This window comes from Globicephala melas, chromosome 1, assembly GCF_963455315.2.
Source record: "Globicephala melas chromosome 1, mGloMel1.2, whole genome shotgun sequence".
NCBI classification, from domain to species: Eukaryota; Metazoa; Chordata; class Mammalia; order Artiodactyla; family Delphinidae; genus Globicephala; species Globicephala melas.
Window position 1 is genome coordinate 27175612 of NC_083314.1, and position 23300 is coordinate 27198911.

Genomic DNA, 23300 nt, shown 5'->3' on the forward strand with positions numbered 1-23300 from the left:
TTGTCTACAAAACTCTTTCTATCTATGTAAATCCTTTCCACGTTCACTCTTACCTTGGAGAAGTACCTACCTTGCATTCAAGGTTTATCCCTTTATCTTTATTCATCTCCCATATCCTTTAGAATCATTCCTTGATAAATAATCCCTTTTCCTTCATTTTCAATGTCCTTCCCTCAACTAGCTCTTTTTCCTTTCCCCATTTATATTGTCTAATTTCTCTCATTCTTAAAAAAAAAAAAAGTCTCATCACCCTGGATCCCCTTCTGGTTATTATTCTTCTCCTCTGTCAAACTTTTTGAAAATGGTCTGGTAGAAAGAACACTGGCTTTGGTGTAAAACAGACCTTGGTGTGAGCCCTGGCTTTGTCCCTTGCCTGCCTAAAAAAATTCCTTAATCTCTCTGAATCTATTTCTTCACTTGTAATGTGGGAATGGCAATTCCTATTTAATGATGGTTAAGAATTGAATATCATAGAATAGATATGGTGGGCATGAATTTAATTTCCCAAATTCAAGTGTTTCTAGAACTGAACTGAATTCAAGTGTTTCAATATTGAGTCTCCATTTGGCTGGGTGGTTAGAAACTTCCTTTCTGCCTGGGGTTGTGATGAGGTTCTGGAGCAAAGGCAGCGGGGAGAATGGCTTACATGGTAACAGTTCACGAGAAGGGAAAGGGCTATTAGTCTTGGTTGTACACACTGGCACCCTCTGAGATGTCGGTCATCTCAATTGCCCTTTGCTGCTGAGCTGTCCCTTAGTCCCTTCAGTGTCATCTGCTGATGTGCTAGAACTGCAGTGCTAATCCTGCAGCACAGTTGAGCGCGGGCATCTCAGATGTCTGCCTAAATCTCAGAAATCCTGGTCACACAGGAATTGTTGTGTTGCTGTCCAAGTCATGCTGGGTCCCAGGAAGTTCTGTGGGGGCTGAATGCCTACATTAACCACAGGAAAGAGTCAACCTCTGGTCCTTCCATCCATCCATGCTCTCACAAGGAACGAAACACAACTTTTCTCTTTTTCTGGAATCTTGAAGGTTACCAGGTTATTTATTCATTTTCTCACTCGGGCTGGCCCCATAGGGCAGGGGGTAAAGCTGGCCCTTCCCCAGAAACCCAGCCATCTACTCCCATATCCTCTTCCTCCTGCTAGCCTGAGGAGCTTTCCAGTGGTGGTGGTGGTATCGAGTGAGCGAGTGAGCGAGGTCTTGCTCTTGGCACCACATATTCTCCCAAGTCTGCTGTTTTAAGCCCTAGAGTTATTTCCATTTTGCCCTGAGGGCTAGACTTCTGAAACTAAAAAGCCAGGAAAGGAAGCCTTTCCTCATCAATCTGCTCTGCCATCTCTTTCCTGAGGCAATGATCTTCTAGTTCTCTAGATGGCAAGGAAGAGCTAGGGGAGTCAGAAACCAGAAAACAATGGTTAATATTTCAAGACAGCATCCTGCCACACTTAAGCAAAATGGCAGAACAGAACTTACTTAGCTCATAGTAGGTTTCAATAAATATTAGTTCCTATTCCCATCACTCCACTATTCCCTCTTCCTCAATTGGCCATTTTCTCATTAACTCAGTGAAGCTATCATCGCCATTACACCATGAAACTACTTCCATAAAAGTAACCATTTACTCCCCAGTGGTAAAATTCAGTAGGAACTTATCAAATGTTCTCTTTTATTTGAACTCCTCTGAAGTATTTCCACTGAATACATCCCCCCTTTTTGAAACTCTCTCTACCTTGGTTTTTATAACTTCTGTTTCTCTCCTTACTCATTTGGCTATTTTTTTTCTCTATTCCTTCTGTCCTCAAGTATTAGTGTTTACCAAGGTTCAGTTTTTATATCACATTGCTGCCTGATGTCATCTACCCCACTACAGGTTGCAGACCTATACCTTCAGACCAAGTCTTTTAGCCAGACCTCCATATTTTCATATCCTCAGATGCCTCTGACATTATGTAGAGCGCTTAGCACAGTGCTTGACACAGAGTAAGCACTCAATCATGTTGACTACTGTGTTTATTACTGTATCTACCTGAAAGTCTCACAGGTGTACATCAATTTTAATGTCAAAAATGGCTCATTTTGTCTTTTCTCCCTCATAACCTTGCCTCTTGACAACCCTCCATCCCCAAATACGCAATAACCAGAACAGTGTGCATGCGCGCACGCACACACACACACACACACACACGCACACGCACATTCCTCCTCCCAGGGCAAGGAGGGCATAATTCTGGACATCATTCTTCATTCTTCTTTTCACTACCCCTCTGCCCACCATCTAATCACTCTGCCCTGATGATTCTACATCAGAAGTTACTCAGGAGATTCTTCCTTCTTCTGCCTCTCCACTGCTTTTACATGAATGTAGACTCTCTTATTTTTTCTCATGATTATTCTTCAAGCCCAGCTCAAATGCCTTCATGATACTGAAACCTTCCCTGCACCCATTTTCTTTTCCTGGAGGTCCGGATGGTACTCTCTTGCTTTTCTTTGTGTTCCTTTCACTGCCTGGAATGTCTCCTCCTGCCTTATCAATTTCTGACCTCATTTTATTTATTTTAAAAATTTTGGGGGGCTTCCCTGGTGGCGCAGTGGTTGAGAGTCCACCTGCCGATGCAGGGGACACGGGTTCGTGCCCCGGTCTGGGAAGATCCCACATGCCGCGGAGTGGCTGGGCCTGTGAGCCATGGCCGCTGAGCCTGCGCGTCCGGAGCCTGTGCTCCGCAACGGGAGAGGCCACAGCAGTGAGAGGCCCGCGTACCGCAAAAAAAAAAAAAAAAAAAAAAAATTTTTTTGGCCGGGCCATGTGGCTTGTGGAATCCTAATTCCCTGACCAGGGATCAAACCCAGGCCCTCAGCAGTAAAAACACAGAGTCCTAACCACTGGACCACCAGGAAATTCCCTGACCTCATTTTAAAGCTCAGCTAAAATGTCATTAACCTCTCTTTCTTTAGGTTGACCTGACTTAGTCCATCTCATCCCACTGTTAATTGTTCCGTGATGTGTTCTCTTATCCCTTTATATATGTTTCTATTATTGCACTTATTTGTATTGGTGCTTATTTATGTTGGTATCCTAATAGAATGGAACATCTTGAAGGTAGGCACTGGGTTGTACTCATATCTCTCTCTAGACCTTTGTATAGAGAGTCAACAAGTGTTTATGGAATTAAGTTGAAATGAATGTTAAAATGTGAACTGTATGATCTGAGGTATAAAACGTTTCAGCAGGGAAGACAATAGGACTAGGCAAACATGCAAATAAGTTTTATGAAACCCTGACTGGAGATTTCAGAAAAACAGTTTATGATAACCCATGATTAAGGAGGAAGTACATAAAGAATAACAAAAGTTGGGGACTTTGCCTTTTTCTTCATTCTTTATCAGTTTTCCCTTATGAATCATCTAAAGAAGCGTTTGCTCATTAGCAAGAGTTCTAGGTATCCTGCAACTCTGATGTCATGTAAATTCAGATATTTAGAAGCAGGCATCTAGAAGGAAGTAACTTTTTATTAGAGAAGAAATAGAATGAGAACCTTCTGTAGGCATGTGTGACGTGTTTAGTAAATTGTCATTCTCTGACTTGTACACTCAAGGCTCACAATAGCACTTTGAATGGAGCAAGATAAAGTTAAGGAGTTTATACTAGACATCAAAGCCCAATCATTTTCTGAATCTTTTATACTTTGATATAGAACAAAGGAAGGGAACTCATTTTTGGTAATCACAGACATTAAAGGAAAATCAAGGCAGCCTTACACTGTTAAAAAAATCCATCTGATTTGAGATTCATGCCAGTATACAGGGGTTTCATGGCTCAATGTAACCTTAGTCCAAGTTACCAACTCTTAGTACAAATTGTACTTCTATATTTTTATTTTTGATTTTGTGGCATATTTATACTTTTTAGGCTCTTTAGACATAAAATTTCATAGTGTTCAAATTTTTTAAGAAAAAATTCTGAGAAATTAACCAAAGGCAAGAATCTAAATATTTAATATAATTAATGTGGATAACAATGTATGAAAAAGGCAGTTTGTTGTCACATATTTGTCAAACAGAAATACAAGCATATGTAGAGAAGATACTATTTTAATTAATTTTGTGCCTTGAACACCTATTAACCTCAATACGTTATTTTTTCAGTAATAGCTAATAATTTTTTTATACAAGTGAGCACACATCTAAATAAGAAACAGAAAATATTTATACCACAGAGAGAATATGCTTTTTAATAGGAATTTAAAACTGAAGTTTTTTTTTTTTTTTTTTGCGGTACGCGGGCCTCTCACTGCTGTGGCCTCTCCCGCTGCGGAGCACAGGCTCCGGACGCGCAGGCTCAGCGGCCACGGCTCACGGGCCCAGCCGCTCCGCGGCATGTGGGATCCCCCGGACCGGGGCACGAACCCGCGTCCCCTGCATCGGCAGACGGACCCCCAACCACTGCGCCACCAGGGAAGCCCAAAACTGAAGTTTTAACTGAAATCCCCCAATACAAAAAAGTATGAAATTTCAAGTTAGGTAACTATCATGAAGGAAATAGTTCAAAGCCTATTCTGCAACTCAAATGCTCTTATTCACTTTAAGAATATAAAATAGTTGAGACAGAGGAGATTTGTGTAGGGATTTTACTGGGGAAAGTTGAACTCACCAACTCCAGTGGGGAGGGCATGGAGGATGCTTCTTCAGCTCATGCCAGGGGGCTTCCATGGGCTTCTGTGGGATCTTGTGAGAGCTTGGGATGTGTTTGTTCCCTGCAATGAAGGGATTCTGTAGAAACTGGGAAGCAGGTTGCCCAACTGTTTCTGTGGCAGAATCAAGAGGGAGAGAATGGCCTACAGGGCAAAGGATGTGTGAGTATTTCCCAAGGACCAGGTGAAGTCCCATGGGAGAGAAGGAGCTGGCTGGAGCCATCTTGAGTCCTGCCTAGGAGACCTTCTGCCAGAGGGTGAAAGGACTCCAGTAGGGAGGATACAACAGGGCTGAGGAAACAGGAGCTGAGGGGTGATTAGGAGTGGACAGCTAAAAGGAAAGGTGCATTACCCACATTGTAGGGGTTGCAATTAGAGAAGCCCAGAAGCAGCTCTCCAAAGAGACCCTGGAGAGCCGACCTTAAACACATATCAGTAGCTTCATGGGCCAGTGACCTGTGCAGACCTGTGCACAGAGACCTGTACTTTGATTAATCCTCTGCTTTGCTGTCTTGAAATTCTTAATTATTTTGCAACAAGGGACCCAGCATTTCCGTTTTGCACTGGGTCCTGTAAATCCTATGGGGGGGTCTGTGTGTCAGGCCAAGAGAGTGCAAAACTGGATAACAACATTACCAGCTAGATAAGAATTGTTTTGTCCTTCATCCAGAGACTAACTTGTGGGGGTAAGAGGAAAACGAGATGGAGAAATAGAGAAGCTGAGTTTGCCTGTTTTCCCCATACAGGCTTTCAGCCTAAAGAAGGCTTGAATTCTAAATCAAATTTAAAATCTAATTTCTGATTGAGATAGTGTTTGCAGCTGAAAGTGGCCATAGTTCTATCTAGGAACTAAAGGTCGATAGAAAAATTCTGATACTGAATTTCCTCTTACTATAAAAAGCAAACTAGTATTATTTAATGAAATATTACAAATTCAACAGTTGAAGGACTTTGTAGTGGGTTAAAAAAAAGTCAGGTGTAGATCTGAAGCTTTCCAGTTGACTCGGAAAGTATTTTAGTACTTTATTACTTCTTCACTAGTAGAAGAAGTTGTGTTTTAAAATTGATGGGGAAACTTTCTGGAACAGAACTGTATTTACATGAGATAACTGAGGAAGGAGTTGAGGTAATTACCTAGGTGAGGGTTGGAAATTTACTGTCATTATTTCACTGCTAGCAGTTGTATTAAGAAGTTGAGTCCTCACAGAGCAGGTTCTGAAACAGGAAATGCACACCACCTCAGGAAGTTAAAATTATATCCTAAAATGAGGCTCTGGGATTAAAATATGTAGGTATTAGTATTATTGCATACCTCTATTCACCCGCAGTCCGAATAATAATGTGTATGCTTGTTGCTTTGGAATCAGAACATGAATTCTAGGTCAATTCTCCACGAGCAGTTATTTAATTGTGGTAACTTTCTGTGACCCAAGTGTTCTGAAATACTAAATATAATGTCCAGAGATTGCTTAAGTTGCTAACAGACTTAGCCATCTAAGAGAGAACATGACAATATGAATGAAAAATTTTTCATTCACACTCTAGTAACACAGCAGGAAAACAAGTCTGCCAATATAAAACAAGAGGGAGGTTTCCAGAGAGCTTTAAGTATCCCCTTTGCACATGGCAACAGATTAGTGACATACCTGTTCTTCAGGTATTCTCATGTTACTAATACAGACCTATACCTTAAGAAAGATAGCTGTAAAAAAGAGAAAAGACAGTATCGATAACTATTGTAACTTACTCTTCTGCTACTTATACCTGGATTTAAACTATGTTCTTTTGGAAATTGCTCTATTAATCATTTAGAATATTCATTAATTACAGCTATAGACTTAGCATGGTTATTTCAGAAACCAACTGTGGCAGAGACTGTTGGCTGTTCATCAAACTAATTTCTTTTTCTTCCTGGGCTAGACTCCATTTCATGGGTTGCCTTGTAGTTTGGTGGCTTGGGAGTGTTCTAGCCAGTGGAATGGGAATGGAAGTGATGTGCACAAAACCTTCCTTGAGTGATCCTCCATGTTTTGCCCCTTTCTGCCAGCTTGATGTTGTGATTATGTATTGAATGCATCAGAACTCTAACATGGAAGAAACTTTATTCTTATAAATGCCTAGAGGAGACTTGCCTGCCATTCTGAACTTTACATGGATGAGAAATACACTTCTATTGCTGTGTGCCAGGATAGATTTTTGTATTTATTTGTTGTAGCAGCTAGTGTTAACAAATATATTCATGTTTATGGTAAAGGAATTTTAGCTTGCTAATCGCTCACTATGTTTTAGATACTATCTAATATTTCATCACATTTAATTCTCATAATAAGCTGTTGAAGTAGTTGTAATCATCGTTGCACAAATGAGGAAATTAAAGCTTAGAAAAGTTAAGAAACTTGCCTGAGACCTCAATTCTGCAGAGGGAGGATTTGAACTCAGATCTCCAAGTCTCCAAAGTGTGTTCATGATCTTTCCAATAAGCCATCCCAAGAGGAGAGTACAGTATAAACTGCACATAGGACACAAAGAGTTATTTGCCCATTCATTCATTAATTTATCCAACAAACACATTTTGTGCATACTTTGTGTCATGTTCTGTTCTGGACACTGGAGACAAGATACCCTTGTTATAAAGGCAGAGAGGCAGTAACTTAATTTTTGTTACCTGATGTCCTGAAATTCTAAATGTACCTTCTAGTTTAAGTTACTCCCAAGAAATGGTGGAAGTACTAACAAATAGCTCTCTATCTAATTTATTCATTGGTAGTCAAGAAGAGTGAATACTTAAGCTGCATAAGTAACTACTACTGAGAGATACTAGCCTTAAGAATTTCTGGCTTAATAAAGAATGAGGGCTTTGTCTCCAAAATTTAGGAGGGACATTCCCATGGATGAACATGTTCCTGCTGCCCATATTACTGGAAAGTGATGACAACGAAGAGATCTCTAGCATACACTGTGTATGAAGTACCATCATATCACAATTGGCAGATTCTCCAAAATTCATGATGGCACAGTCTAAGAGAAAGAACAATGGTACTTAAGTAAATAATAGTTCTATAATAAATAATTGTATAATAAAAACTGATATGCTTTTATTACAGAAATTGATGAAACTACTAGAGTAGAAGTACAAAACACAGAAGAAATAGAAGTTTACAACTTTTCAAATACATGAAGCCCAGAGTATATAATACATTGTAGTTTATACAATATTTACTTTTAGGGTTTAATCCAGTTAAGATTTAATACAATCTGATGAGATGGAGAAATATTTTGAGGCAGTATGGCTCATAAGACAAATTTGGTTCTCACAAATATGTTGATGTTAAAACTGGAAACAAATGAAAATTGCAGTTGGTAAGAGATATCTGGTAATTCAGAATATCACCACTCTCAGAGTTAAGTATTTAAAAGAGCTTTTGAGACACTCTTTTTAGCGCTGGTGTCATAGTGACTATTTTCTTAAAAATAAAAAGTGGGTTGGGTTATTATAGAATAAAAATCTGACCAATTTTTGTTACTCTCAAGCAAGAAATCTGTAACGGAATCACTTTGCCAATAGGGACTGTTAGAGGTCTGATAATTATGGTAATAAATTATATTTTATACACAGATAAACTAAATAGAATTAGGAGACAGTGTATATTTATTAATCAGTTCATGACGCGCTGGGAAATACGGAAGACGGAGAAAAGCAGCAATTGAGGACTTTTACTCTCGGGTGGATTGTATATATTAAAATGGCAAATTTTGTTCTGAAATGGTCAGAGAAGTGCTTCCCTTACAAATGGAGAAAATCGACTTAAAAAGCACTTCCTTTTTTAATTAGGTTTCATATCCCTGTCCACAATCCCAATAGATATGCATTTCATAAAAGGTGTGGACATAGATATATAAATACAACTCCCTATATAAATACCAGGGATATAGTGTAAAAGAATGACTACCATCCCAGTGTTGTCAGGACATGGTAAGAGTAGGAAGTGCGCGTCAGAAGGAATCACTCTTCTAAAGAAAGAAGCTAAAAGCACTAACAAGAATCTTGCATTGGGAGAAATAACAGGTACACCATCAAGGTTAGAGCCACGTGGTGAAATAATACGGTTTTTTCAGTGTTCCAGAAGCAATAATACATGGTGTCAGAAGAAGTAAACTTCTTTTATAACTTTATGGAGTATGATGTATAGTTAAAAAAAAAATTGGCCATTTTGAAAAAAAAACTGTTTCCATTGCAAATATCCTCAGAAGCCATGAACTTCAAAAGAAAGAAATGCTATCTATCTTCTTCGTAGTGAGTGCAATACATCATGGCTTCCCTAAAGTCAATGAAAACTACCGTCTCTAAAAAGTGTGAAATTTTAAGGTTGAATTACGATGCTAATGCAAGCCGTACACTATGTGTGGTGACTGCTTACAGGAAGCCCAGGGAGGATGGCTCTTCCGAGAGAGGTGTTCTAGACTGGACGATAAGGTCTCCTAGGAGTCAGGAACGGTGTCAGACTCTGGACTGACCTCTGAGGTGCAGAGGGGTGGGGTCGGTTCCCGCCCGGCTCCAAGCTTTCCGGGGCGCGCCCCCACAGGGCACCGCCCATCTCTGGGGCCTCAGGTCCGGGCCCCTCACGCGCCCGGCTTGACCTCCTTGGAGCTGCGGCGGGCGGGAGGAAAAGCCCCGGGCCTGGCTGCGCGCGGAAGGCAGAAGAGCCTCCCCTGCCGGGCCTCGGGTGCCCGCAGCGCGCCACGAGGGCGCGGGGAAAACCCACAACTTCCCGCCCAGGAACGACGCCCCGCTCCCGGGTTCGGCTGGGGGGGGGAGGGGGGGCGTGTTCTCGCGAGAGGAGAAGGGGCGCGGGCCGCCGCGGGCTTGGGGGCGCGGGGAAGCCCGCGGACGGGGGCCCGCGGGGAGGGGGCAGAAGCGGCGGGCCGGCTGGGGACGCGGGGAAACAGCTCCCGCCAGTCGCCGTGCGCCAGCCCCTGACGTCAGGAGTTTTCCTCAAAGTCAACAACAAGCCTGCGGCGGCGGCGGTAGCGAGAGCTGATCAGCGGCGGCCCCATAGGGAGGAGGGGGCGGGGAGGCGGCGGCGGGCCCCCCAGCGGGGCGCAGCCCGAGAGGAGGCCGCAGACCCCCGACCCGCGCCAGCCCGCCAGGGCCCAGAGCCTCCACCCGCCGCCGCCTCGCCTCGCCGGCGCGACCCGGCCCCCGCCCGAGCGGAGTTTTCTGGTGATGAATTGAATTTGTAGCCGAGATCCGATTCCCACGTAGAGTCTCCGCCCCCTCCCCCCGCCGCCTCCCTCCTCCCGCCGCCGCCGCCGCCGCCGCCGCTGCCGCCGCCGCCGCCTCCGCCTCCGCCTCCTCCCGCTCCAGCTCCGCGGCCAGGCCGGCTCCCTCCCTCCCTCCCCTGCAGCCCGCCGCCTGCCCTCCCGCCGGCCACACCGGCTCCAGGGGGGCCAGAGGCTCTGCGGGGTGGGGGGAGGACAGGAGGGGAGGAGGAGGGAGGGGGACCCCCGAGTCGCCCCCTCTCCTCCCCCCGCCCCCCGGCTCCATCCTCCGCCGCCGCCCGAGCAGCTGCGGGGCCGCCGCCGCCGCCTTTGCAGGTAACAGCCACCGCCCCCCACTCTTGCCCTCTCCCCGCCGCGCCTGTTCTCCCTCCGGACCCCCCTTGGGCGGGGGTGGCGGTGGGTGAATGAGGTGGGGGTGTCCGGCTTGTCACCGCGCCGGGGGTGTGGGCGGGGGCTGGGTCGCAGGGGGCTGGGGTTGGGATGCGGGTGCGGAGGCCGGGGATGCCCGGCGCGGACAGACCGCACCCCTCACTTTGCTGAGGGAAGCTGAGGCGGCGGTGCGCGGGGGCCGGGGAGGGTGTTCCTGGCCTAGCGATGCGGTCCGGGTCTGGGCCGCCCGGGCCCGGCGCCTCTGGTCTCTGCGCCACTCTCGATACAGCCCGCTCACCCTCCTCGCCGGCCGGCGGCTAGGGGAGGGGGCCCGCTCGGCCTGGGGTGGCGGCGGGGTTATGTAACGCGGGGAGCGCCTGTGTCAGGGCGTTTGGGTGGGGGAGGGGGCTGTGTGCGCGTGGGTGGGGGAAGGCAGGGATGCGACGGCTCCCCGGGGTCTTGTTCTCCACACCGCCCCCCCCCAACTCCGCCGCCGGCGCACAGGAAGAGACGGCCCTGGTCGGGTGGGGGTGTGTGGGAGGTGGGGAACGTGCTTGTCTGTGTTTTTAATAGTAGTGGGGTTTTGATCCGCTCCGGAGTTGTGTGCTAAGAATAGAAATGTACGGAAGATGCTGGCTTTGGCGGATCCAGTGATGCTGTCGCTGCTGGCGGCGGCGGCGGCGGCGGCGGCGGCGGCGGCGGCGGCGGCGGCTCTGGCTGCAAGTAAACAAACCAGCCTCTTCCTCGTCCACCTTCTCCTGCGCATCGGTCTGCATCAGCCATGATGCTAGTGGGGCCCTTCTGAGCCCAAAGTTGAAGCGGAGCTGGTTGCTGTGTTCACCCTGACTCCTAGGCGGGGTCACCCCTTGTTTGGGATTTCCCGGGAATCTACAGTTAGGCTAGATTGAATTTCTTTGGGGCCCTGTTTTCAATACCGGTATTTACTGTTTGTCTTCTGAAAGCAGAGGAAATGTTTACCCATAAGTCAAGGCTGACATACTCACGTTTCTTCCATCAAATAATGTTATGAAAATAAAACCAACACGTTTCACCAGTGTGGTAATTGGTTGAAAGCCCAGTAGTTTGTAATGGATAACGTTTCCAAGTAGAAATTCAACAGTGAAACCCAGGTATCTATATTAATTACTGGTGTCAATAAAATGTTCACACTTTTTTAGTTCATCATGAAGCTAAAGAATGTGGAATAGTGCCTTTTTTTGTAGTTAATGCGTTGGCAACTGCCTCAAATCATCAATTTAGATATATGTTCCATCTTTGGTAAAGCATGGTCATGTAATATCTTTTAGTGGACTGTAAATCATTAGACAACTACTGGGCTTTGTTTTTGATGGAAAGTCACTAAATTAGGTTATGCATTGTTGGAAAATAGTTGAAAAAGCCAAAGGAGGAAGAATTCCATAAAGATGGTTTAGGAAACTGTGTCTTCAGAACTTGTCATGGCGAAATATGTGTAAATGAATAGGAATATTACAGGAGGTGGTTGTCTAAAACGTGAAAACATCTTTTATTGGAATATCTACTTATTAGTATTACTAGCTTTAAGGTGTATGACAGGATGCACAATTATTTGCAAGATAGAAGTCAGGACTGTAGATTTTTTTTCCTTTGCCGATACATAGTCTTGACTTTGAAAGTTCACCAGTGAGATTGCATCTGAAGACCTGTTTTTTGTTTTTCTCACTAGGGTTTATCCCAATATCTGACTGGTTTGAGCTTTTAATTTTAAAGTGAGGGAAGTGCATGTATCACACGAATGAGGCAACATTGGAAGTTAGGTGAATGTAAAGTTTTAGTTTTATGTTTGTACCGTGTATTTGCAGTATGTATTCTTAGAATGTTTGAAAAATAATGTCTAAAGTAATTCTGCAAAAAATTTTTGAAACTATTATTTGTATTCATTTTGTCTCCTACTTTTAGCCGTTCTGTAATGATTACTTTAGTGAATTGTTTTCCAACTTAAAATTAATTTTTACTTTGACTCTTAGTTTAAGTTGTGTATGTCAGAATATTGCTTTGGATGTTTTTGTTTATGTAACTTAAATGGCTGTAAAATATTTTAAATAAGATTTCATTCATTCATTCATTCAACAAATATTAGAGTGTGAACTGTGTGGTAGGGACTGATTTGATTAAAAACTTTTACTATTTACATTTCATCCAGAAGATCACCACTATCAGACAGTGAATTTATTTTCATAATCACTGCAAATCTAAACATGTTTTCGTTAAACATATGGGACACATGTACTTAGCATAGAGTCTTGTGCAAAGTAAGGATTTAAGGTTTTTTAAACTCTAGCTTTCTATTTAAACATGAGACATTCTTACAAAAAATTCAATGGAAATTTTCAACTACTTAGTTTTCTTTAAAAAGAGGAACTGGTTTTACAAATTAATTTTGTGGAAGTTTAGAATTTACTTAAACTTTGCCTATTTTTATGAAAAGATGGCTATACTTTCTTTTGTTGTTATATCTTTTAGTACTATAATTCACCCTTGGGAAGATAAGGCAGTTGTTAATGATGTGTTAATTGGATTTTTAGCATGATTTGATAGGATCTAGTCTTTATAGTGAGATTAAGTTTCAAGCACTAAAAAATATTTAACATAAAAATATATGACTAACATAAGATGCAAGACAGAAAAAGAAATCATTTCATTTTGACCAAATCAGTCGTGTAATTTGACTTGCATTTTTATTTTTAAGTTAATATAAATCAATGCACATGATTAATTTTTGTAGATTTGTGTTAGAGTATTTAAATTATTTAAAATTTCTCTTTTACTCCAGGTTTCAGAGTGCGCATCAGAATTCTAAATGTTCCTTTCGTACACCATGTACTTTTCTGTAGTTGCCTGAATCATCTGATGTTAACTTACATGTTTTATCATGGTCTTTTATGTATGATAGAGCTACATTCAATTTAGAGTTAATGCTAGCCAGTGCCTGATGAGCGCTTGCATGTGCCAGGTACTGTTATATGTGCTTAACGTGTATAAATGCATTTAATCTTCACAATAGCCTGTTACACTTTTGAAAGTGATTTTCACAGGAGAAAATACTTTTTCTGGCATTGTAAAATTTTGTTTCATTTTAACTTTAGTAATTTTGAAACACTTTTTCTTTCAGTGTTTGTCCTAACCTGTTTGTACCTATTATTAGAATTCACAATGACAATGCTAAATTTCAATAAACTTGTATAGTATAATTTCCACAGAAATCAAGATAATATAGTAAAACATATTGACTGATCCGTAACTTTTCTAAAATTTCATTTCTTTCAAATGCTGAATTAAATGCCACAGATGTTTACATGTTTTATTGTAGCACCATAGTCTTTGAACATGTTAGATGTAAACATTTCCTTTGCCAGGAAATCTCCAAATGGTAGTCGATAGGTAAATTGGTGTATGCTTCTTGACCTGTAGATTTGGTTTTTAGTTCTTTTCAGTACTCTGTTTATATTTATTTGTCACCAATTACAGATATTTCACACTTTTAAGTGGGTATATTTTGCTAATATTCAGAGGGAAAAGTAAAAAAAAATTATTGGAAGAAATCATTGGGAGATTTTCAAATGAGAATTTTTCTTCTCTATGTTAATTGAAAAAGCCTCTGACTATATTTGGGAGTCTAGGGGATGAGAGGGGGAGGAAGATGGTATTTTTGCCAGTAGTGGAATTTAGTCCAAATTTTGTCTGAGTGGAATTGATGTTTGAATGTTTTATCTTCTCAACTATATATTAACCTTTTGAGGACAGGAACTGTGTATAATCAGGATACTATCACCTAAGATGCCATCTATAAGTGAAATAGATACTCAGTAGCTTTAAACTTGAAGAACCATAAATAAGAGCTATTTAGAGTTCATCTAATGCTATACTTTTATTTTTATGGCTAAGGAAACTGAGGCACAGAGAATTAAAGGGCCTTATACAGCATTAGTCTGGGCCGGGCAGAGTTGGGAATAGGGACCCAAGTTTCTTGTCCTGTCCTGTGCTCTTTCTTATGCACCATTGTAATGAACTTTGTTACAGGATTCCATACCTACTGGTTAACTTTCAGTTTAATCAGGAGTAAAATCTGTCAGGCTGATTAATGACATTTGTGTGTGTGTGTATTCTTTTTGTTTTATAATCAGGGAGGTCCCTGAGTCAGATTTTAGAAGGATTTTACAGGTGTATTGGAAAAATATGGCCAACTGTGCAACTAAGATTGTTTTAGTAGCAACCCTTAACCTGTCCATGTGTTGTTACATAAGTGCTTTCAAATAGAGACAAGCCACATTTTACATGAGAAATGTAGGGGTGAATTTGTCAGGAGCTTGTTCAGTGGTTTAGGTGAGCCAGAAGAATCCAATAAGCATTTTCTTAGTTGTTTCAAATTAGAATATTAAATATATCACCCAGCATGAGTTTTTTTTTTTTACTCGATTAATAATGGATGTGTTGGTTGAAATGGCATGCAAATGCCCTAAACAGGGGTAGGGAAGAGGGGGGGAAATGCTTTATGGTTTTATATGCATATTTCAAAGTTTATAAAGCTGATTTTTAAGAATTGGCAATTTAGAATAACTGATATTTTGTATGAAAGTTAGAAATCTTGCCTTTGCTTATTCAAGTATTTTCCCATAGTGTGAAACAGTGAAGATATCTATATGGAAAGAGTTGAAAGAAAATCCACAAAGTGTATTGTAGTATGAAGAGAGGAAAGGTATCCAAAGTATAGTTTGTATGGTTCACTTCCCTATATGATATGTTTTTAGCAGGATAACTCTTAAAAGGACAGACTGGCTTAGAGTTATTTGAAGTGGCGATCAGGTTACCTTGAATTTCCCTTCCACTCCACTATTTTTCCTTTCCCTCAAATCCTTTTAAAAGTTTCATTAGCCTTATGCATTTATTATGGCATACATTAGTCTCACCTATTTTTTAAAATCAGTAAATATCATAGAATTACACCATGGTTACCCTTGACCATCATTGTTTTTCAGAGTAGCAACTTTCTATTGTATTTGGATATCAGTTCTTCATTACTTTAGTTTGGCTAGCGTACCTAAAGTATATAAAAAATGTGGGTGCAGAGCAAGTATATTCTACATAGTATTAATTATAGCCAAATGTATAGTAGTTTATAGAAGGTTGTATTATAGATTTGTATCATGGCTTTTAACTTAGAAATTAACATACAGGATTTTATTAACCTATGAATTTTGCTCTTTATAAAATAGAATCGCTTGGGGTGCTTTTTAACTTTATGTCAACTTAACTTTTAGTCTTCTATTATAATTTCGTTTGTGATGCAGTAGTTATATTTAATTTTTAATTTGTTTGAAAACATGCTTTACTGGACTTCTGAAATATAATTTTTTACAGAAAAAAATGTTCAGAACTATTCACAAATGTTGTACATGTTTTTCAGAGCTCATATTGTGTTATTTTGTAGCAAGCATAACAAACTGATAGAAGAAGTAGTTACTTGTCACTAACTTGTTATGGTAACTGTGAGGAAATGTCATCGTTATTGATTGGTTACTGTCTTCTTAGGTTCAAAATTGTAGATGTTATAGCTACTGCACAAATTTGTTTCAGAGTTAAATGAGAAAATATATGTGAAAGCACTTTGATAACAAAGTATTATAGATTTGGAAAAGAGTTTTGAAATACTTAGTTTTGCTTGCCCCCTGTATACTCAATTATAGTTCTTGTCACAGAGTAGATAATCAATACATCTTTATTGACTGAATGAACATATATGTGTATATATATATATACATATATATATATAATGTTGCGCGAATGATATTTTAAACAGATGTTTGAAGAACTTTATTGCTTAAAATTGAATGGTTGGCTGCTGTAAGTAAACAGATATCTTTTAAAAATTCTTAAAAGTATCATGAAGAAAATATCCTATTCTTTCCCTTTTTCCTCTCATAATGGATAATTTTGGGCAGTGTTGATGCCTGATTTGTTTGGGAATTGAAACTTGACCATCTCAACAAAAAGTCGAGAAAAAAGGATAATTTTAATGTGTGTTAGGCATTAAAATTAATAGGAAACATACTTTAATGAATAGGGAAGAATATTTGTTTCAACTTTAATTATTTTTTTGTAGGTGCTTCCATAATGTTTAAGTTTAGGTTTGTTTTTACCATGGCTTCATACCATTCTCTGTCAACTTACAGTATTAATTTGCTTCGTCTTTATTAGGTATCTAAAGCTGCATCTTTGTTCTTTCACTCATCCATTCATTCATTTATTCCATATTTGTTGAGCATCTCTTATGTGCCAGGCAGCATTAAATTGCTTTACTAAATAATAATGCTATTGAATAAGGTAAAAGATGTGAAAATGTTTTGTAAATTGTAAAATGACATTCAAATGTAATTATTATCATTATCAAATTCTCAATTTTGTATGAAAATACTTATAGTGTAACTGCTTTGTGTGAATTATAAATTGAATCTACTAAGAATTTTGTATGAAATTTTTTATAAGAATGGGAAAAATTAGATTACCCAGCAATGAATGTTTAACGCAATAGGTTTAAAAGAAAAATATACCAAATTTTCTTTCTTACAGCTCATTGGATAGAACACATTTCTAAAGAAGTTAGGACTGTAGGACTCTACCTTAGGAAGCAGATTACATGCCTGAAGTACAGCTCATCATTTGGCAGATTAGTGTTTTTAGTAACATGGAAGACTGAGTGGGAGAGTGTATTTGACTTGGTGCAAGAGTGTTGCCACTGTAGGAAAAGTAGATCAAAGAATATAGTTTACTGCTTGAGAGTCGATAGCATTGGTTCTGTACTAAAGACAGCGTTTATTTCTAGCTTATTGATCATAATCCTAGAGTAGTATACCTTTGAACGTCTTTTAAATTGTGTTCAAATAATGTATCATTTTAGCCAGAGGTGACCCGAGCAATTTTAAAGCTGAAAATTATGAATATGGGTGGAATTTGGTAACATTTTAAGATGCAAAATGGATAAAGCCATCTCTGTAGTACCTGGTTCACTGGCCCTATTGAAGATGATAAATTTTGTCCTGTTGATTTAATATACATTTAAAAAGTTTAAATGTTTAGGCACTGATAAACATCTTTATCTAAAAAACTAGTTTTTGGAAACAGTTTCTTTATAAAATAGAATTCATTGATTTTGGGTTGATCTGAATATTTCAATATATCGTTTTGTCTTGAAGAGGCAGTGCTAGTGGAAAGTGTGTACCTGTTTTTGTGGTCTTGATTCTCTTATAAAGTAGCTGTATGACATTGGGCAAGTCACTTACCTGTCTTGATTTCTGTTTCCTCAACTGTAAAATGAGGGTCCCTTCTAGCTTTAAGATTCTTTCAGTGAAATGTCCACTTAAAAAAAAAATAGAACCAATTTTGAAAATACTTTTGTTTTTCTAGTGTTTTATATAAGGGTATTATAATACAAATTATTTTAATAGGAAAATATTCTGTATATGTTTATTGGATGTGTATTATTTTTTGTTTATTACTAAGTGTTGGTCGCTGATCTCTTACCTTTCCAATCCCAAGGATATTAAGATACGAATTTTCATTTACCCAGAGTATACAATTTTATAGTCAGAAACCAAGAATGGCTTAATAGATGTGAGGCCTCTTGCTGTAAGTACTACCAAAGAGAAGGTCTAAGTGCAGTTCTTTTAAAGACTTCATTTTGCACTAGTGTCCCTAATATTTAACTCCCTTTATACAGTTGACTCTTGACCAGTACTGGGGTGGGTTGCTTCCCTCATCCCAACCCCAGTGTCAGAAATCTGCCTACTGCTATCTCTGTCTCGAAAACAAAGGAATTGGTAAATGACTTATCCAAGGGCAGGAAGCTGAAACAGTGTGGATAAAATAAGGATTCAAACTTTAGTTCTTTTGATTCTACATATTGTGGTCTCTAATTGAACACAAACTTTTCCCCACACTTAGTTTAAAGATCTGTAAAATGAAAATGCAGGTACTGTATTTATTGAAAAAAAATCCATGTATAAATGGACCTGCACAGTTCAAACCCATGTTGTTCAAGGGTTAATTGTAATTATTTATGTTGTATAAAGAGTTAACTCTTTCAGTTATCTAGCTTCATATTAAGTAGCCAGTTGACCATGTTGAGTTCTTCAGGAAGTTACATAAATCAAATTAAAATGATGTTTTGATTCTTTACTGGAAGCTTTTTTGTTTTTGTTTTTTGCCTGTTTTTAATGGTGAAATGGGTCTTGTCTTGAATTATGTGGCCATTTCCTATGGCTGTTTTTCACAGTGTGTTCCCCTGGATTTCAATACATGTTACTAAAGGAAAAAAAAAAGCCCTGTGTGTTCAAGTAAGTTTAGGATTTGCTGAGATAAATAAGGTTATACATTATATATTTTGTACCTTTAATATGGTAATAGTGTTGTTTCAAGAGAAAGACATGGTTTATAGAATTTCGCAAACTTACTTGACCAAATAATTTTTTTTTCTTTTTTTAACCCTCTTTTTCTTCTTATTTTTCTGGAATTTCTCTTCGTATTCTGTCAAACATATTTTGGGAGAATACACCGAGATTCTAATATTCCTTTTGACTCTGAATGATTTTGAGGACAGTCTTGCTCCAGCCTGTAGTTGCTGCCCTCAGCCCCATGGCACATGAGTGGGGTGGTCTTCTATTCAGCCACATAAACTTTGTCAGTCTTTTCTTAAGAGAATGGTAGTCTTAATTCCTGACTGCTAAATTATTAGGCTCTGTACTTAATTTGCATTGGAAAAAGAACTGTAATTCATTTCAATACTAGCTAGGAAGTCTAACCTTGAACTTATTCCTATGCACTATTTATTAAAACCATATTTGAGAAAATAGTATAGTTATATAGTCCATACATCCATTTTTCTGGTTATCTGAAATTTATGCCTGGGTTCCTGGGTCACGTTTTTTGGTTCCTTTCTGTGGAAATGCTTTAATTCAATTTTATCTTGGCACTTTCCTTTTTAGCTTGAGAGGGACAATAAGAAATAGCCAGTAAAGCTCATATATATTGCTGTATATATGTGAGGATATTTTTGAGGGCTTTTGTTTATTACACTACAAGGTATCTTATGAAGACCTATGGGTTAAATTTCAGATTTTTGTCCTAGAACAATTGTTTCCTTCTGAACAACTTCTTTTTTTCTTTTTTAAAATATTTATGGATACTGTAAATATTGAAACTGATTGTATTTCCTTATTTGTATTGCTTCCTGAAAGCTTCAAGTTAAATTTGTGGTCCACCTTTCACAAATATGTAGATTTTTACTCTGGCTTCTTTTTATCTTAAGTCAATAAGAATGCAGGCTCTGGAATCAGGTAGATTGGGTTCAGATCTTGGTGCCATCATTCATTAGCTGTGTTGAAATCAGGCAAGCCACTTAATCTCTGAGCCTCAGTTTTCCCATCTATGAAATGGAGTTAATTGTATAATAGATGTAAGCACCTGTAATAGTTCTTGACATGTCCTGAATACTCCATACTTTTTCCCACTTTCATATTCCCTTTGTTTCACTCCATCTACTTTAAAAAATAATTGATTTTATATGATTTATAATATTTTATTTATTGTAATCTACCTAAAATATTTCTTGGAACAAGGCAGAGTAAGCATACATAAATGTTGGTTACTTAGCACATTGTTTTTTACATAAAATCCAGCAATTAAAAACATTCACAATTGCTTTGCCATACTATTTCTAAATTTACTGAGATTTTGAAACTAGACATACATGGAGATTTACTTTTAGTCCACCTCACTTTCATTCTCTTCCCTTTTCACCTCAAACACACATTACCAAGGAAATTTTCTGTATTATTTGTGTAGGTGTGACAGTGGTTTTCTTAACACATTTTTTTGTTGCAACCTTGTAGGTTAAAAGTTTCACTGTCCTTTGAAGTTCTGTCACAAGACCAGGGAAGTGCATTCATTATAAAACTACTTAATAAATAAGTTCCCCAGTTTGAAGAGCTAGACTTTTATGTGAGGTCAGGCCAGTTGAAGACATTTACAAAGAATTAGTTGTTTGTTATTGCTGTGTGAGTTGCAAGAATGGAAAAAAAAGAAATTCTTTCTTCAATACTTCCTTCCAGGCTGAGTCATCACTAGAGAGTGGGAAGGGCAGCAGCAGCAGAGAATCCAAACCCCAAAGCTGGTATCACAAAGTACCTTTTCTCCAAGTTGGGGGCTCAGAGGGGCGCCATCATGAGCGATGTTACCATTGTGAAAGAAGGTTGGGTTCAGAAGAGGGGTAAGTGTTCAACAAAACTGAAAATAATATGGTTGGTAAGTGTGCTAACACTAAGTGGTGTCCTGGAAGTTGATATTTTTTTCTGATGCTGTTAACAAAGTAAACTGTGACATACTGTGTCCACTAAGATAGAAATGATATTTAACATATGTGTTAGGAATTTTCTTGTTATTTAGGAATTCTTTGTAATTCTTGATTTTGATCATTTATAATCAAGAAGGTTTGGCTTTCTGGTATGTTGTGTGCATGGATGTTACAGAAAGTTCATGGTGTATTTTTCTGTATTGTCCACAGATTCTACAATCCAGAGAGGTGTCTTTAGAATGATTTAATATCTAGAAAAGTATCTAACTTGTATGCATTTAAAGACATGTAAATATATAAATAAAAGTATTCAATTATACTGAGCCAGTTTGGGCGGTGGCAGGGAAAGGGCTTAAAGTAGTAAAAAGGAAGGATTCACTCATAAACTCACGGATTCAGTAATCCCATAGTTAGATAAGTAAAGTCCTAAAGTAAAAGACCGTATGAGGAAAGGGATTGTGTGTGTGTGTGTGTGTGTGTGTATGTATGTTTAATTTCATATTTTAATTTTTCATGATCTACTTTTATTATTCCTTGTTAATAAGAAATAATTATTATTTCTTAAAGTTATTTAAATACTTTAGATAAATAATTCAAATGCATTATTATTTTTTAATACTAAAGGAACTCTTCAATGTAAAGCTTAGTTTATGCTCCATGAGATCACCTGCTTATGTAGTCAGTGTGTTTATTAGAAATCTAGACTAGAGTTTAGATTAGTTGCCAGGCAACTACTGTTTATCCACATGGCCAAATTCAGTAGGATGAAGATGGCTACATTCTCAGAGCTTTTAAGTTCTCATATATCTATTTTCTGGTTAAAAGTTACCTCTTAATAATTTAGTGATTTTTAATATTCTTTGAAGTTCTGTAGTTAATACTTAGGCTAAAAAGCTGTTGTCAATAGTTAAATATGATTATGTGTTAATGAGTTTTTAAAAATCGGCCTTATTGGGCTTCCCTGGTGGCGCAGTGGTTGAGAGTCCGCCTGCCAATGCAGGGGACACAGGTTCGTGCCCCGGTCAGGAAAGATCCCACATGCTGCGGAGTGGCTGGGCCTGTGAGCCATGGCCGCTGAGCCTGCGCGTCCGGAGCCTGTGCTCCGCAACGGGAGAGGCCACAGCAGTGAGAGGCCCGTGTACCGCAAAAAAAAAAAAAAAAAAATTGGCCTTATTGAGTTGTAATTTACGTACAATAAAATTCACCAATTTTAATCCACCAATTTTTACTTTGATGAATTTTGCTAAATTTATACACTAGTGTAACAAACCCTAAAATCATGATATAGAATATTTCTATCATCCCAGCAAGTTCCCTCATTCCCCTGCACAGTCAGTCCTCTTCCCTGAACTCTGGCAACCACTGATTTGCTGTTACTATAATTCTGCTTTTCTAGAATTTCATATAAGTAGGATCATACAATATGTAGTCCTTTGTGTCTGGTTACTTTCACATGGCATAATACTTTAAAGATCCATCTATGTTGTTGTATATATCATTAGTTTGTTCCTTTTTCTTGTTGAGTGGTATTCCACTATCTGGCCATACCACAATTTACCTGTTTACTAGTTGGTGCACACTTGGGTTGTTTCTAGTTTTTGGCTGTTATGAATAAAGCTGCTGTGATCATTTGAGTGCACGTCTTTGTGTGATATGTTTTCATTTTTCTTGGGTATTAACCTAAGAATGAGATTACTGAGTCATATGGTAAGTGTATGTTTAACTCTATAAAAACTGCTAAACTGTTTTCCAAAGTGGCTGTTCGTACTGTTGTTTAATTTTTCTCATGTTATTCTCATATTATACATTTGGAAAGCATTTTCACATTTCAGTGCTGTATAGAAGTTATTTAAAAAAATTTTTAACTTGTCCATTACATTTATATTATTTTTCCTATTTTGTTGGGGGGGCTGGCAAATAACTTAAACCTTTTGGAGTTTTACTTTATTTATTTATTTATTTTTTTGCGGTACGCGGGCCTCTCATTGTTGTGGCCTCTCCCGTTGCTGAGTACAGGCTCAGGACGCGCAGGCTCAGCAGCCATGGCTCACGGGCCCAGCTGCTCCGCGGCATGTGGGATCTCCCGGACTGGGGCATGAACCCGTGTCCCCTGCATCGGCAGGTGGACTCTTAACCACTGCACCACCAGGGAAGCCCGAGTTTTACTTTATTAATCTCAAAAATTTGCTCTCACAAGACTGTTGTGAGGATTAAATGAGATAGTGGGTGTGGATGTGTTTTGGCAGTTCTAACACAAATGTAAGCTATTACTATCACCACATTTTTTCAAGGGTTTTGGGTGGTTCTTGAGTCTTATTTAATTAATTGTGTCTTGTTTGAAATACCAAAATAGAAGTTTGGTGTATAGTGCATGGAATATAGAAAAATGAAAAAGAATTTCTCAGTGTTTTTCCTGAATTGTTTAGTGAATGGGGATTGTAATGAGTGTGTGTGTGTGTGTGTGTGTGTGTGTGTGTGTGTATTTTGGGATGTAATAGTCATATAAGTATAAGAATTTGAATAGTACACAAGGTATAGAATGAAAAGTAACTCTACCTCTTCTAACTAGTTTCTTT

General features: G+C 39.1%; 1 protein-coding gene across 3 annotated transcripts in view; it reads left to right on the forward strand.

The window, feature by feature from the left end:
* Positions 1-10146: 10146 nt before the first annotated feature.
* Positions 10147-23300, forward strand: part of AKT3 (AKT serine/threonine kinase 3) — a 395398-nt gene continuing 382244 nt past the window's right edge. For all 3 annotated transcript variants that reach the window (XM_060307050.1, XM_060307115.2, XM_060307149.2), the window contains exons 1-2: positions 10147-10286; positions 20483-20640. In XM_060307050.1, coding sequence (XP_060163033.1) covers positions 20595-20640 — 46 coding nt within the window. In that variant the 5' untranslated portion in view covers positions 10147-10286; positions 20483-20594. The remainder of the gene's footprint in view (positions 10287-20482; positions 20641-23300) is intronic.